This window comes from Oryctolagus cuniculus, chromosome 14 (genome assembly GCF_051225735.1).
Source record: "Oryctolagus cuniculus isolate XC-2025 breed Fujian yellow rabbit chromosome 14, ASM5122573v1, whole genome shotgun sequence".
In the NCBI taxonomy this organism is placed as follows: Eukaryota; Metazoa; Chordata; class Mammalia; order Lagomorpha; family Leporidae; genus Oryctolagus; species Oryctolagus cuniculus.
In genome coordinates this window covers 37,264,410-37,279,635 of record NC_142880.1, presented here as the reverse complement: position 1 = coordinate 37,279,635, position 15,226 = coordinate 37,264,410, and the positions used below count along the sequence as shown (strand labels likewise).

General features: G+C 42.1%; 1 protein-coding gene across 1 annotated transcript in view; it reads left to right on the top strand.

Annotated features, from left to right (window-relative positions):
- ARHGEF28 (Rho guanine nucleotide exchange factor 28) overlaps positions 1–15,226 on the top strand; it is a 137,199-nt gene that overhangs the window by 50,488 nt on the left and 71,485 nt on the right. The window contains 5 exon segments of the mRNA XM_017350622.4: positions 9,486–9,541; positions 10,428–10,476; positions 12,280–12,424; positions 12,505–12,632; positions 14,052–14,192. Coding sequence (XP_017206111.3) covers positions 9,486–9,541; positions 10,428–10,476; positions 12,280–12,424; positions 12,505–12,632; positions 14,052–14,192 — 519 coding nt within the window.

The following is a 15,226-nucleotide window of genomic DNA, read 5'->3' as shown; positions in this document are numbered from 1 at the left end:
ATCCCGTAAATCTCCATCCTTACAAAAGATGCTTAAGGATGTGCTACACACATAAACACATAAAGATAGTCATCATTATGAAAGAATATGAAGGTAGAAAATCTCCCAGTAAAAGTACAAAAGAAATCCAAAGTAAACAATAGGAATATTTATGGAAAAATGGCAAGACCAAGTAGTTACTTATCAATAGTCACCTTGAATGTAAGTGGCCTCACTTCCCCAGTTAAAAGTTACAGACTGGCTGAATAGATTAAAAAACAAGGTCCATTTGTTTGCTGCCTACAAGAAACGCACCTCTCCAACAAAGATACATAGATACTGAAAGTGAAATGATGGGAAAAGGTATTCCATGCTAACAGAAAGCAAAAAACAGCTGGTGTAGCCATCCTAATATCAGACAAAATAGACTTTACCACAAAAGCTGTTAAAAGAGATAGAGAAGAGCACAATGTAATGATTAAGGGATCAATTCATCAGGAATATGTGACTATAATAAATGTATATGCACCCAATTACAGGGCACCTTCCTATTTAAAAAACATGTTGGGGCCCGTGCAGTGGCATAGTAGGTAAAGCTGCTGCCTGCAGTGCCAACATCCCATATGGGCACTGGTTTGTGTCATGGCTGCTCCACTTCCAATCCAGCTCTCTGCTATGGCCTGGAAAATCAGTGGAAGACAACCAGAGTCCTTGGGCCCCTATACCTATGTGGGAGACCCTGAAGAAGCTCTGGCTCCGGGCTTCAGAACAGCTCAGCTCAGCTCCGGCCATTGTGGCCATCTGAGGAATGAACCAGTGGATGGAATGGATAGAAGACCTCTCTCTCTCTTTCTGTGTCTGCTTCTAACTGTAAATCTGACTTTCAAGTAAATAAATAAAAAATCTTAAATAAAAAAGAAATGTTAACAGATCTAAAGGGAAACCAAGACTCCCATACAATAGTAATGGGGGACTTCACTACCCCACTTTCATCAATGGCAGATCAACAAGACAGAAAAATCAACAAACAACAGAGCTAATCAACACTGTGGACCAAATGGATCTAACTGATATCTACAGAACTTTTCACCCCACAGTTGCAGAATACACATTCTTATCAGCACATAGAACTTTCTCTAGGATAGACCATACACTAGGCCATAAAATAAATCTCAGCAAATTTTTAAAAAATCAAAATTGTACCATGCATCTTCTCTGATCACAATGGATTGAAGCTAGAAATCAGCAACTCAAGAATCTCTAGAACATACATAAACACATGGAGACTGAACAACATCCTCCTGAATGATCTGTGGGTCATAGGAGAATAAAAAAATTCAGGAAATGAACAAAGATGACAATGCATCTTATCAAAACTTATGGTATATAGCAAAAGCAATGTTAAGAGGGGAGTTTATAGCAATTGGTGCCTACATCAAGAAATTGGAAAGACATTAAATAAATGAGCTATCAGTGCATCTCAAGGACCTAGAAAAACAACAACAAAACAAACCCAAAATTAGGAGTAAAGAAATAATTAGAGAAGAAATAAAACTGAAACAAAAAATACAAAATATCAGTGAAATGAAGAGCTTTTTTTGACAAAATAAAATTGACACATCATTGGCCTTACCTACCAAAAAAAGGGAGAAGACCCAAATCAGTAAAATCAGATAAAAAAGTATATGTAACAATAGATACCGCAGAAATAAAAAGAGTCATCATCAGGAATTACTACAAAGAGATGTATGTAACAAATTGGGAAACCTAGAAGGAACAGATAGACTCTTGGACACATACAACCTACCTAAATTGAGCCATGACTACAGAAAAACTAAACATATCCATAACCAAGATGGAGATTTGAGTCAGTGATAAAGACCCTCCCAACAAAGAAAAGCCCAGGTCCCGATGGCTTTGTGCTGAATTTCTATCAGGCATTTAAAGAACTAATTCTAGTTCTTCAAGCTATTCAAAACAGCTTAAAGGGAAGGTATCCTCCCAAACTCCTTCTACAAAGGCAGAATCACCTTAATTCCTAAACCAGGAAAAGAAACAACAGAGAAAGAGAACTATAGACCAATTTCCCTGATGAGAATAGACGCCAAAATCCTCAACAAAACACTAGCCAATAGAATCCAACAACACATCAGAAAGATCATCCACTCAGACCAAGTGAAGTTTATCCCTGGTATGCAGGGATGGTTCAGCATTCGCGAATCAATCAGTGTGATACATCACATTAACAAACTGAAGGACAAAAACCATATGATTATCTCAATAGATGCAGAGAAAGCATTTGATAAAATATAACATCCTTTCATGATGAAAACCTTAAACAAATTGGGTAGAAGGAACATTCCTCCACACAATCAAGGCAATCTATGACAAAGTCATACCCAGCATCTTATCAAATGGAGAAAAATTGGAGGTGTTCCCATTAAGATCTGGAACCAGACAAGGATGCCCACTCTTACCATTGCTATTAATATAGTCCTGGAATTTTTAGCCAGAGCCATTAGGTAAGAAAAAGAAATCAAAGGGATACAAATTGGGAAGGCGGAAGTCAAACTATACCTATTTGCAGATGACATGATTCTGTATATAGGGGTTCCAAAGAACTCCACTAAGAGACTATTGGAACTCATAAAAGAGTTTTATAAAGAGGGAGAATATAAAATCAACACACAAAAATCAATACCTTTGTATATACAGACAATGCTACAGCTGTGAAAGAACTTCTAAGGTCAATCCCATTCACAATAGCTACAAAAAATTAAATACATTGGAATAAATTTAATCTCTACAATGAAAATTATAAAATGTTAAAGAAAGAAATAGAAGAAGACATAAAAAAGTGGAAAAATCTTCTGTGTTCATGGATTGAAAGAATCAGTATCATCAAAATATCCATACTACTGAAAGCAATTGATAGATTCAATGTGATCCCAATCAAAATACCAACAATGTTCTTCTCAGATCTAGAAGAAATGCTGATGCTAAAATTCATATGGAAACACAAGAGGACTCAAATAGCTAAAGCAATCTTATCCAACAAAAACAAAGCTAGAGACATCACAATATCAGACTTCAAGACATAATACAGAGCAGTTATAATCAAAACAGCTTGGTTCTGCCACAAAAACAGATGTGTAGACCAATGGAACAGAATAAAAATTCCAGAAATCAGTCCACACTTCCACAACCAAGATATCTTTGACAAAGGAGCTAAAACCAACCTCTCGAAAAACGACAGTATCTTCAACAAATGGTGCTGGGGAAACTGGATCTCTTTATGTAGAATTATGAAACCTTGTACCTTATACAAAAATTCACTCAAAGTGGATCAAAGACCTAAGTTTATAATCCAATACCATCAAGTTACTAGAGAACATTGGTGAAACCCTATAAAACATTGACATAGGGAATGACTTCTTAGAAAATACCCCAGAAGCACAAGCAATCAAAGCCAAAATTGACAAATGGGATTACATCAAATTGAGAAGCTTCTACACTGCAAAAGAAACACTCAGTAAAGTGAAGAGACAACATAAAATGGGAGAAAATATTTGCAAACTATGCAACTGATAAAGGATTAATATCAAGAATCTATAAAGAGCCCAAGAAACTCAACAACAACAAAACAAACATTCCAGTTAAGAAATGGGCAAAGGATATGAACAGACATTTTCCAAGAAAGGAAATTCAAATGGCCAACAGACACATGAAAAAATGCACAGGATCACTAGCCATCAGGGAAATGCAAGTCAAAACCACAATAAGGTTTCACCTCACGCCTGTTAAAATTATTTCCATACAGAAACCAATAAACAGATACTGGTGAGGATGTCAGGAAAAGGGTACCCTAATCTACTGCTGGTGGGAATGTAAACTGGTGCAGCCCCTATGGAAGACACTATGGAAATAATACAATGTTACCTAGCTATCCCTCTCCTGGGAATTTACCCAAAGGGAGTTAAATCAGCATATAAAAGAGTGATCTGTACCCCTGTGTTTATTGCAGCTGAATTCACAATAGCTAAACGTGGAATTAACTCAGATGTCCATTAACTGAAGACTGGATAAAGAAATTATAGTATATATACACTATGGAATGTTACACAGAGATAAAAAAATGAAACCCGACATTTGGAGCAAAATGGATGCAACTAGAAACCATTATACTTAGTGAAATAAGCCAGTCCCCCAAAGACAAATACCATATATTCTCTCTGATCTGTGGTAACTAATAGAGCGCCTAAAAGTAATCTATAAGAGTGAAATTGCACTTTTGAAAGCCCTTGTCTTGACTGTTGAGGAATAATGTTTGTTTGTTTTTGTTTTTTCTTCATACTATTGATTGAATTCTCTACTTAGTGTAGGATTAGTCTTATGAGTATAAAGTTAACTGAAAATAGATCTGTGTGAAAAATAAGAATAGGAATAGGGGAGGGAGGAAGAAGAAGTGTGGGAGTACAAGCAAAAGGGAGGTAGGATGGGAAGAATCGCTATGTTCCTAAATTTGCACAGTAAGTCTGTATTCCTTAAATAACATTTTTTAAAAAAAAATTAAAGTGAGGGGTGGGTGCTTAGTGAGGAACCCATTGGAGTACCTGAGTCCAGTACCCAGCTCCAGCTCCCGACTCCAGCTTGCTGCTAATGTACATCCTGGGATGGCTCAAGTAACCGGGTACCTGCCACCACAGGGGAAACCGGGGTTAGTTCTCAGCTCCTACAGTTGGCCTGGCCCAATGCCAGTCATTATGGATATTTGAAGACTGAATCAGCAGAGGGGGTCTCTTTCTGTCCCTCTCTCAACTTCTCAAATAAATAAGTAAAAATTAAAGAAAAAATTAGGGCAAAATGAGGGAAAATTTAGTTTTCATAAAACTGAGCTGGGGTAAATTTTAACTCATCTATTTCTCGCCCCCCACACTCCCCAAAAAAAAGTCTGTCAGTGAATTTTGTTGTAAAAAATGTTGGAACTTTTGCATAGTTTTTTCCACAGTATGCATTTTCCATGAAATTTTCTTATTCTTTGCGTAAAAGCTATTTGTTTATTTATTTGAAGGTCAAAGCAGGAGAGAGAGAGAGAGAGAGAGAGAGAGAGAGAGAGGTCAGGAAAAGGGTACCCTCTGGTTACTTCCCAAATGGCCACAACAGCTGTGGCTGGCCAGACAGAACTCAGGCATTTGGGTCTTCTTACGCTGCTTTCTCAGGCACATTAGCAGGGAACTGGATTGGAAGCCAAGCAGCTTGGACTCTAACTGGAGCTCCAGTATGGAATTCTGGTGTCGTAAGGGGTGGCTTAATTTGCTCTGCCACAAAGTTGGCCTTCCAGGAGCTTTTCAAAGACCCCACGTAGGCATGGATTTCTTTTTTTTTTTTTTTTTTGCATCAAACTTAAATTGTCTTTAAATTCATTGTTTTGTGAACTTTTTGCAGTGTGCTCACATTTAGCCTCCTTTTTGGAGATCTCCCCTGACCCTTGTCTCCAGTATTCCTTCACATTTCTTTTATGATATATTTATCGTTCCTTTCAATATTTCATTATGTACAATCTCTTTATGCTTTAATGAATAAAATATAAAGTTTTGAAGGAATCCACTCATGCAGTGGCTTTTGTGAAGCCCTACAGCAGCTATCACATAGCTGACCCTTGGACACTCATGCAGATTCTGTGACTTTGATAAAGCCCAGGGAGCCAGGGTTCACTGTAGTAAAGATGTTGGTTCATATTGTGTTGATTAAAGGGATTGTGATGGAGGTTATAGCAGAAGAGAGAAATTGCTGCAAGTCCCCAGAATATATTTAGTCTTTAAAATAGCTATTATTTAAAAAAAGTGGGATAGGATTCACAGAAAATGGTTAAAAAATTATCCAAAAATGTTGCCATCTAGAAAAAAATTACAATTAATATTTTGATAGAATCTCTTCTAATCATGACAAAAGTGTTGGCTTTTTAAAGATTTTTATTTATTTGAAAGGCAGAGAGACAGAGTCAGAGAAAGAGAACTCTCTCCTGCTGGCTCACTCCCCCAGGTGCATGCTGGGTTGGGCCAGGCTGACACCAGGAGCCCAGAACTCAGTCTGAGTCCGGGTGGCCGGGGCCTGAGTACGTGAGTTTGCTGCCTCCCAGGTGCACATTAGCAGGAAGCTGGATCAGGAACAGAGCTGGGACTCAGACTGGTGCTCTCAAGTGTGGGATGTGGGGCTCCCAAGTGGCGCTGTAACCACTATGCCAGATGCCTGCACTTCTCTTAGCTTTTAATGCTCATGTTCCATTTGATGGAAATATCAATGTAAATATTGTTGTAATGAACAATTTTGCACATTTTGAAGTCCACATCTGTGATTACTGCCTTAAAGAAAATTCTTTAAGAAGTAGTTTCAGGATTTATAGTTCTTTTTTGGGGGGGAGGTTGATGTTAGTGGTTTAAGGTTTCCTTGTTAAGTTTTTATATTGGATAATAGATGACATGTGCAATCTTTGCTATGTCTGTTAAGATGTTTTATTTCATGAGTGTATTGTGTTTTTGTTTTTAGCTGTGAAAATTAATATTTCTTTTTTTTTTTAACAGGCAGAGTTAGAGAGAGAGAGACAGAGTGAAAGGTCCTCCTTTTTCTGTTGGTTCACCCCCCAAATGGCCGCTATGGCCAGTGTGCTGCAGCCAGTGCACTGCGCCAATCTGAAGCCAGGAGCCAGGTGCTTTCTCCTGGTCTCCCATGCTGGTGCAGGGCCCAAGCACTTGGGCCATCCTCCACTGCCTTCCAGGGCCACAGCAGAGAGCTGGACTGGAAGATGAATAACTGGGACAGAATCCAGCGCCCCAACTGGGACTAGAACCTGGGGTGCCAGCGCCGCAGGCGGCGAATTAGCCAAGTGAGCCACAGCGCCGGCCGAAAATTAATATTTCTAATCCAAAAAACATACACATAAACATCTAATATTTTGGTGTCCTTTTTCTTTGTTAAAGCTTGAGCTGCTAATTTTCTACAATAACTTTATCTGTAAAATTCTTCCAGTTTATAAATAGACTTCAATGCTTATGCTTTGATGACACATTATCTGGTACATAGAAGTTCACAGATCACACCCTCATTGCAGGTTTAATTTCATCAACATACAGTTGCCCTTTTAATGCCATTAAATGCCTTTTGCTTGGAATTCTACTTGTCTAAAATCAGTATCCCTTTTGCTTTCCTTTTGTTGTCTTGACTCTGTGTTTTTGATCTGGGGTGTATGTCTTTAATTTTGCTAAAGATAATTGTAACTGTAAGATACTGTTTTATAACAGTGCTTTTTAAATTCCCATTTCGTTTTAGTGCTTCCAGCTATCTTTTATAGTTCCTTGCTGCTTTCCTTGATGTCTAGCTGAGCTATTTAGACCATGTGTTGTTTGCTTTTATCTTTTCCAGGGAATTGGCAAGATACACTCTTTTAATATCTGCTAATGATAGTGATAAGGCTATGTTAGGCTAATAACTTAATATTCTTTTATTTCCCTCCTGTTTACCACCCTCCCCAGCCTTTGTGGATACACTGAGGTAATTACTATATTCCCTTTATAATGGTATGTTTAGTCTTTCAAGGGTAATTTCTACTTCAAGAAAAATTTGACGTTTTATTGAGTTGTATTCCTACTTATAATTTTTTAGATGTGATTCTTTGTTTGGTTTGTTTTACTGATCATTTTTGTTCCTTTTTGATTTAAACTACAGCTGTTTTATTCTAAAGCCCTTAATTTTGATTCTGCTCAATGAGATTGATCTGTTTTCTGCAGCCTTCTGTGCCTAAGGGTAAAAAATGTTTAGCGAAGTAATTCTTGGACCAAAATCTATACCCTTCAGTACTCTATCAACATTGGCTCAATCTATTTGAATATTTCCATTATAGTGAGAAAGCCTGGGACTGGCCTGGCCTTGTTTCTTTGCTGGTCACCACCCCCCCCCCCCTTTTTTTATTCTGCCTAGATGGTTGAGGACTTTGAATTTTTTAATCATGTGGATATTGTCAGGATGTGTCTATAGCAAAGGTATCACAGAATTATTTTTCTTAGCAAACCGTGAGACTTTCTGATTTTCCCCTTTGGTTGCTTTTTCAGCTTTATGAGATTTTCATCTATTGTAGCTTTGACTAGTGTCACTTCTGAGTTTTTCTGACTCTCTGCTTGAATAGGTATGTTCTTGGCTATGCGTCTTCTCTGTGTGACAGCTTCTACTTTAAGTCTTTATGCTGCTTCTGCACATTCAGAGGGATTCTTTCAAGTTTAATGTCATCGCGCTTTCGTCACACGCACTCTCGTGATTTAGTTCAATTTTCTCTTGCCCCTTTACCTCCCTGCGGTCCCTGCTAGCAGCTGTCATCCTGCTGGCCGCATTTCTCATCCTCTTCTCCCTTCGTGCCCTTTGCATCTGTCTCACAGGGGCTCCATCCTCTGTTTCTTACTAAGAACACATTTCCAGTTATCTCCATTTTTCTCCTCTCTTTTTGGATTTCATGGTCAGTGGCCCGCTCTGCCTGTGACTTTCCAGCATGGCTTTGTCCTGCGGTATCTTTGGCTTTGCCTGTGCTCTTTTTCCTTTTCTTTCCTTTTCTGCAGGAGAACAGAGGAAAGAGCCCCTGGACTTCCATGTTTGCCAACAGGGCCAGTGCACTGAGTAGCCTCAGCCCTGCTCAGTGGCTACAGGGGTGCAGGCTAAAACGCCTGTTGACACCTGCAGTGGGAGGGCAGATGTGGGGCGCAGCTGCCTGTGCAGCTTCCGGTGGGTGCCTGGCACTCATCCAGCATAGTTTTGATGAACTAAATGGAGGGATTCCTTCCACCAAAATTCCCAGTCTGTCTTGGGCTCCTCTGAGATGCAGCGTGTGGGGATGTCTGAGATGACGGGGTGATGCACGTGTGTGCAGACAGGAGGGGAATTGGGCCTGGCAGGAAGCAGTCTCTGCACTCCTGTGGCTCTGCCTGAAGGCAGCCTGGGGCTCTGTGCACATGGTCAGAAGGGGGCAGGGGAAGTGTTCCCTTACCTTGTTCCAGTGAGCGGCCACATTGTTTGATGACATAAAACATGAGCAAGAGGTTCCTAGGGCGTCCTACCAGAGCCTGGCCGTACATCTGTTTGCTTTCTTGCTGTGCATCGTCACTTGCCTTTTACCTGGTGTGCGCGTGGAGAGGCGCTGGTGGCCAGCTGTGTGCAGTGATGGGCGTGATGGAGAATGGGTTCTCAGGCAGTCACCGAAGTGCTGCCTCGTTCCAGGTCTCATGGTTAGTAAGACTGTCTGTAGAAAGGGACGACTATCTCAAGGAGGTGACAACAGTGACAGGGTTCCTTACACCTGAAGGGGCTATGGGTGATTCTTATTTCATGAAGTGTTCTAAACACTTGTAATGTTTACATGTCAATTTTGTAACAACCAAGAAAAGCTAAAGCCTGCAGTAGCCTTACTCATTTCTGATTAATGTAAAGAACGTGGGCGCTTCTGTCTGCCGTTCCCTTTGTTTCAGACTGCAACACGAGTGTCCACAAGGGCTGCAGAGATGCCGCACCCCCGTGTCCCAAGGTAATCTCCCCGTCCTGTGACGAGGCCGTGTGTCTGCTTCATACTGTTTGTTTGTGCCTTCACTCTTTCGTATTGCTATCTACATTGATTTCTGAAGTGATACCATCACACGTGCTCTGAGTGGATAGCTGTTGACTTCCCTGTGCACTTGTAGAGGGGAAAGCACTAGTGTGGCCCCTGGTGTTCTATGGTAGCTGGATAGGTTGGGCTTTCTGAGGGACTGGTTCACCTGCAGACCCTGAGCTTACATACACGAAGACTACAGCAGTGATTCTCAAACATCAGCATTGCCTGGAAGGCCAGTTAAGACTGGGGACTGAGCTTCTGAGCCCACAGGTCTGGGCTGAGAATGTCTCGTGTCAGGAGTTCCCAGGGAGGCTACTGCTGGCCCTGAGACCCCGCCTCCCACCCCCACTCCCATCCTGGACCCTCTTGTAGACCTACCAGACAAGAGAATTCTCTCTGTATTTGGAGTGAGACATGCTCAAGGTAGTTGTCTTGTGTAGGCAAGAGGAGTAGCTGGGAGTAGAAAGAAGCCAGAAGGAAGTTGGCAGTGTTGATAGGAACTCCAGTTTCCGCCTTGGTCAGGACACATGATCTGGTGATTTCTGGTTCCCCCGAGGCTCCTAATGCAGCTGGGAGTCTTCCTGAGGCGTGAGGCCATGAGGCTCACTTCATGATCAGTTGCACATATCACTGTCATCAGACTTTGCTCTTCGTTGCATTTAATGCCTTTGGCTTTGAATTTCTCTTTGTTAGTTGCAAGCAAAATACGTGTAATGAAAATGATGCAGATGAGAATCCTGTTCTGTGTGACTGTGTGGATGTTCTCATAGTCCAGTGGTGCTTTGATCTTACTTTCTGTGTTTCTAATATTCTTTACCAGAAATTCCAAGAGAAATACAACAAGAACAAACCACAGACCATCCTTGGAAGTAAGTGGTGTGGAAAATGACTTGAACTTTTTAAACTTTAATATGTACCACATATTTTTCCATTGTAAAAATTCCTCTTTTTGTTTTCTGATTTACCCAATTATTTTTCTTTCATAACACATGCTTGGCATAATGTATACAGAGAGTTCAAGAAAGGTATCAGCATCTGTGCCAGTCCAAGAGCTTTTCATGGTGTGTGCCAGATGATCTTTTGTGTTATGGAGAGCTATAAGGAGAGGATGTTAGGATGTGGTCTTCATTCCAAGGCACTGTCTAGTGGAATAGAGATGCTATTGATTGAATAACCTTTTGGAGAAAAGAGGGAATGCTACATTAAACATATATGAGCTGTTTTCCTACCAGTAGCACATATCCACACAAGTATACATCACTTTCTTATGAATCACAAAGGTTGGTGGAAAAGCCCTTCAAGTTTGGAGTCTAGAGCTTCTTGGCAGTCCCTGTCGCACCTTCCCATAGTGACCTGGTGCCTTGATGAGCTGGACTTGAGGCTGTGATCTCGTTAGCACCTGTAGGATGGCAGTGAAATTTCAAGACATCTAGAAGTTTCATTTGCATTATATTTTAAAATCTCTTGGTTCTGTTTTGTTCCTAAATTATTTATGGCTGAGATTTAAATAATTTACCTTGAAAATGCTTGGTGACATATGACAGTTCTTTGCTTTACATGCAAGAACCTGTCACGCTGACATCTCCTAGGTTTGAAAATCCTGTGTGTTTTTGTGAGAAATGTTGCAGTTTCTTCTACGTAAAGTTGTTTTACATTTCAGTTCTGTAACAAGGGGTGGCTGGCTGATATTTTTACAATCACTTCAGTCAAAGGACCATTAACTATGGGGACTTGTGGTGACTTGCTTCTGGGTTAATCCCTGGGGGCAGGAGCAGCTCTCACATCACTTACCCCTTTGCCTTGACTCAAAGCCGTTTCATATCAGTTTTAAAGCTTAATTTCACAAGGATAAGAGTGAAAATTAAGAAGCACCTTAGAATTGATAAACCATCATCTGTTTCTCCTCTTTATGCACTAATCATGAAGACAAGATGAAATTATCTATGTGATATTATATATATATATATATTATCCTTTGCAATTTCCTAATGTCTATTTAAGTATTTTCCCCTTTTGTTCAGGAATGCATATGCTTATAGCTGTTAGGCAACCAAAATATTTTCTGAGAGTCCTTTATAGAAATGTCATTGTAAACACATCTACACCCAGAACGTTCCAGAACTGACCAGAAAAGTAGGAAAGTACATTTAGTTTTCACTGTGAGTGAGGGCAGCCCAGCTGGGCTTGCGGTGTCCTCTGCCTTGAGAGTCGTATGCCGTGAAGAGTGGACTCCCTGGCACCATTCCATACCCTGGATGGCGTGTGCTGCCCGTGTGTGCGTGCTTGTTTACGTCCACAGTACACATTCCAGGTCCACTGCTAATAACACCCTCCATCTAGTTAAAACTGGTTTAAGGAGTGCAAGCAGAGGTTTATGGGGAAGCTAGCCCAGTGTTTCCCCATTCCATGTGCTTGTTTGTGTCATCCCAAACACCCACAAGTCTCTAAGCACAGATGCGGAAGATGGCCCGCAGCACGGGTATCAGGAGGGTGTGAAATTGGAAGGACATTTGAAACAAGTGTCAGGATGTAGCACGGACACAGGTGTCGAGGCTGGGCGCGCAACACGTTACGAGAGGTTGTTCAGGGGTTCGGTTTCTGGCTTTTAAGTGACTGCCTTGTCGTTACTGTCCTCTGTGCCAACCACCTGAAGCATCCGCTCTGACTTCCAGACTCCTCGTTTAGAGACGCTCCACAGCCGGGTCTCTCCTTGCATACTTCTTCCTCCATGCCCATTGGATTGCCCACGGGAAGGAAGGACAGTGCGGGCCAGGTGCATCCATTGTCCAGAAGTGTCCCGGGCCCCACCTTGGAAAGGTAAGGCAAAGCGTGTGTTTGCATCTTAATGGCTGGGAGAAGCTGCCTGGACTCACTTTTCTCCCCCCTCTCGCACCCAGCTTCCGGAGGTCAGTGACATCCTTGGAGTCAGAGAGTGACAGCAGCAACTGGAGAAGCAGGTCGCACTCCGATGAGGTGCTGCAGTCCGTGGGCTCTTCTCCCTCCACGGAGTGTTTCATCATGGAAGGTGAGGAGCGTGTGCATTTGGGCTTACTTGGGTTTCTGTGGACTTTGGCTAGGCAGGGGTGCTTTCTGCAGGATAGAAGATCAAAGCAGGTTCTTTTCTTCTTTTAAAAATGAGTCTGTTTCCTGATATCTCTTTGGGATAGGTTCTGCTTTATCAAAAAGGGAGTGAAAACCTGATAGAGACCAAGGAAATGGGATGCAGATTTTAAGTGGACGTGTTCCCTAGAAAAGAGATCCTAAGCATAATGAACAGAGTGAGATATATTGTGTGCTTATTTATCATTCAAAACCTGGTGAATTAGAACTGGTTCCTACATTAGAAATGGTAACTTTTAAAATAAGAGCACTTTTTTTTTTATTTTTGACAGGCAGAGTGGACAGTGAGAGAGACAGAGACAGAGAGAAAGGTCTTCCTTTTGCCGTTGGTTCACCCTCCAATGGCTGCCGCGGCTGGCACGCTGTGGCTGGTGCACTGCGCTGATCCGAAAGCAGGAGCCAGGTACTTCTGGTCTCCCATGGAGTGTAGGGCCCAAGCACTTGGGCCATCCTCCACTGCACTCCCGGGCCACAGCAGAGAGCTGGACTGGAAGTCGAGCAACCGGGACAGAATCGGGCGCCCCAACCAGGACTAGAACCGGTGTGCAGGCGCAGCAAGGCGGAGGATTAGCCTATTGAGCTGTGGCAACGGCCAGCACTTTTTTTAAAGTGGATTTTGTTGGAGAGGATTCCGTTTTTGTATCCAAGTTGCATCAGTTAGTGATGGAAAACCAAACTGGGGGTGGGGGGGATGGTTAGGAGAGAGAAGCCTTTTCATCCATCATCTTCTCAACTTTGTTGCTCCCAACTGGAATTTAATCTCCCCATGAGTGCTGTTTGGGCAAATAGGGCTTGGTTTTCCTGGGAGATGCACCGGTGTGTTGTGGCTAATTCTGTCAGAAAAGCCTGCACTCACTTATGACCCAGGCCCTTACACTCTGCTTTGTGTCTTTGCCAACCAAGAGCAAATCAAGCACACCAGTTCAGAATCCAGACTTGAGCAAACAGCGCCAGATAACTTGGGGCAAAAGCAATCAGCGGGGCCAGATTCTGCAAGCATATTATGGATCCCGAAGCTTCCCTGAATAAAATGAAGAGTGCAACCCAAAGCAAAGGAAAAGCCTTCCGATGTCTCCCCCCCTCCCCCAGTACACACAATCATTATTTTACTATCTGATTCTCCCTGCTTTTGTGGAAGCTGTCCTGATTGCGACCATCTGGCTGGTTTTCAGATGTAAATGACAGTATTTTGGCTTCATTATTTCCCTGTTTATAGAAGTTTCTATATTTGCTGTGATGAATGCATAAGCATGGGTGGCTGGGGAGATCTCTTTGTCCACTGAATTACTGTGCTTCTGGCTTTTCTTGCCTAAACGCATATTAGATGTCGTGGATTCTTCTCTATGGAGTGACCTCAGCAGTGATGCCCAGGAGTTTGAAGCAGAATCGTGGAGTCTTGCGGTGGATCCCTTGTTCTGTAGTCAACAGGAAAAGGATGTCATCAAAAGACAGGATGTCATTTTTGGTAAGCATTTAAAATGCTGTCTTGGGCTGAAGCAGTGTGGTGCAGAGGGAAGAACATGGAATTTGAAAACATGCAGACAGCTCAGTTCTACCATTTTCCAGTTACCCAATCTCAGACAAATCATGTAACTCACTCAAACCTCGATTCCCCCATCTATACAATGGGAATAATAACCCTTGGGTTTAAAATGTTGTGAAGCTTGAATGAGGCATTGTTTGTAAATTCCATTTCCCATATCCTAAGTTTACTTAGGCTTAGCCCGTACTTTCTTCACTCTTTTGTATAAGAATCACAGTGCACGCTCACATGTTTTAGTGTTGGGGAGACAGGGTTCCTGCCTGTGGTCCTGTGGTTTGACTGTATACACCAAGGAGCTGTCGTTCAGAGCGGTGCCTGTGCCTGTGGTCGCGTGTGGCTTGGGCCAGTGCTCAACTGTGTGCTGCAGTTCTGTGCAGAGAAAACAGCCATGGTGAGATTTCACCATTTCATGCTATTTGGAGTGAGGGCAATCTAAATTGGAGGAAGTAGACTTACAGACGAATTAGGAAAAAATGAATCACAAAAAATTTTCAAGTACCAAGTCGGTGCTGAAGAGTGGGTCCAAGGATTTCCTGTATTCTAAAGATGAGACTGGCTCTTGACTGTTACAGCCCTTTGTGTGTAAGATGGGCCAAAATGTCCATTGGAGATGAGGATGACACGCGTGAGGCTGTGGACATATGTGCTTTAAAATCTGTCAAGGATTGTGGAGGTGGAAGGGACTTTCTTTCTTTCTGAGAGTTATTTATTTATTTGAAAGAGCTCCAGAGAGTGAAGGAGAGACAGAGACAGGCAAAGAGATCTTCCTTCTGCTGGTTCACTCCCCACATGACTGCAACAGCCAGGACTGGGCCAAGCTAAAGCCAGGAGCTTCGTCTGGGTCTCTCCCATATGGGTGAAAGGGTCCCAAACACTTGGGCCATCCTCCACTGTTTTTCCCAGCCCTTTAGCAGGGAGCTGGACCAGAAGTAGAACAGCCAGGACATGAACCAGCG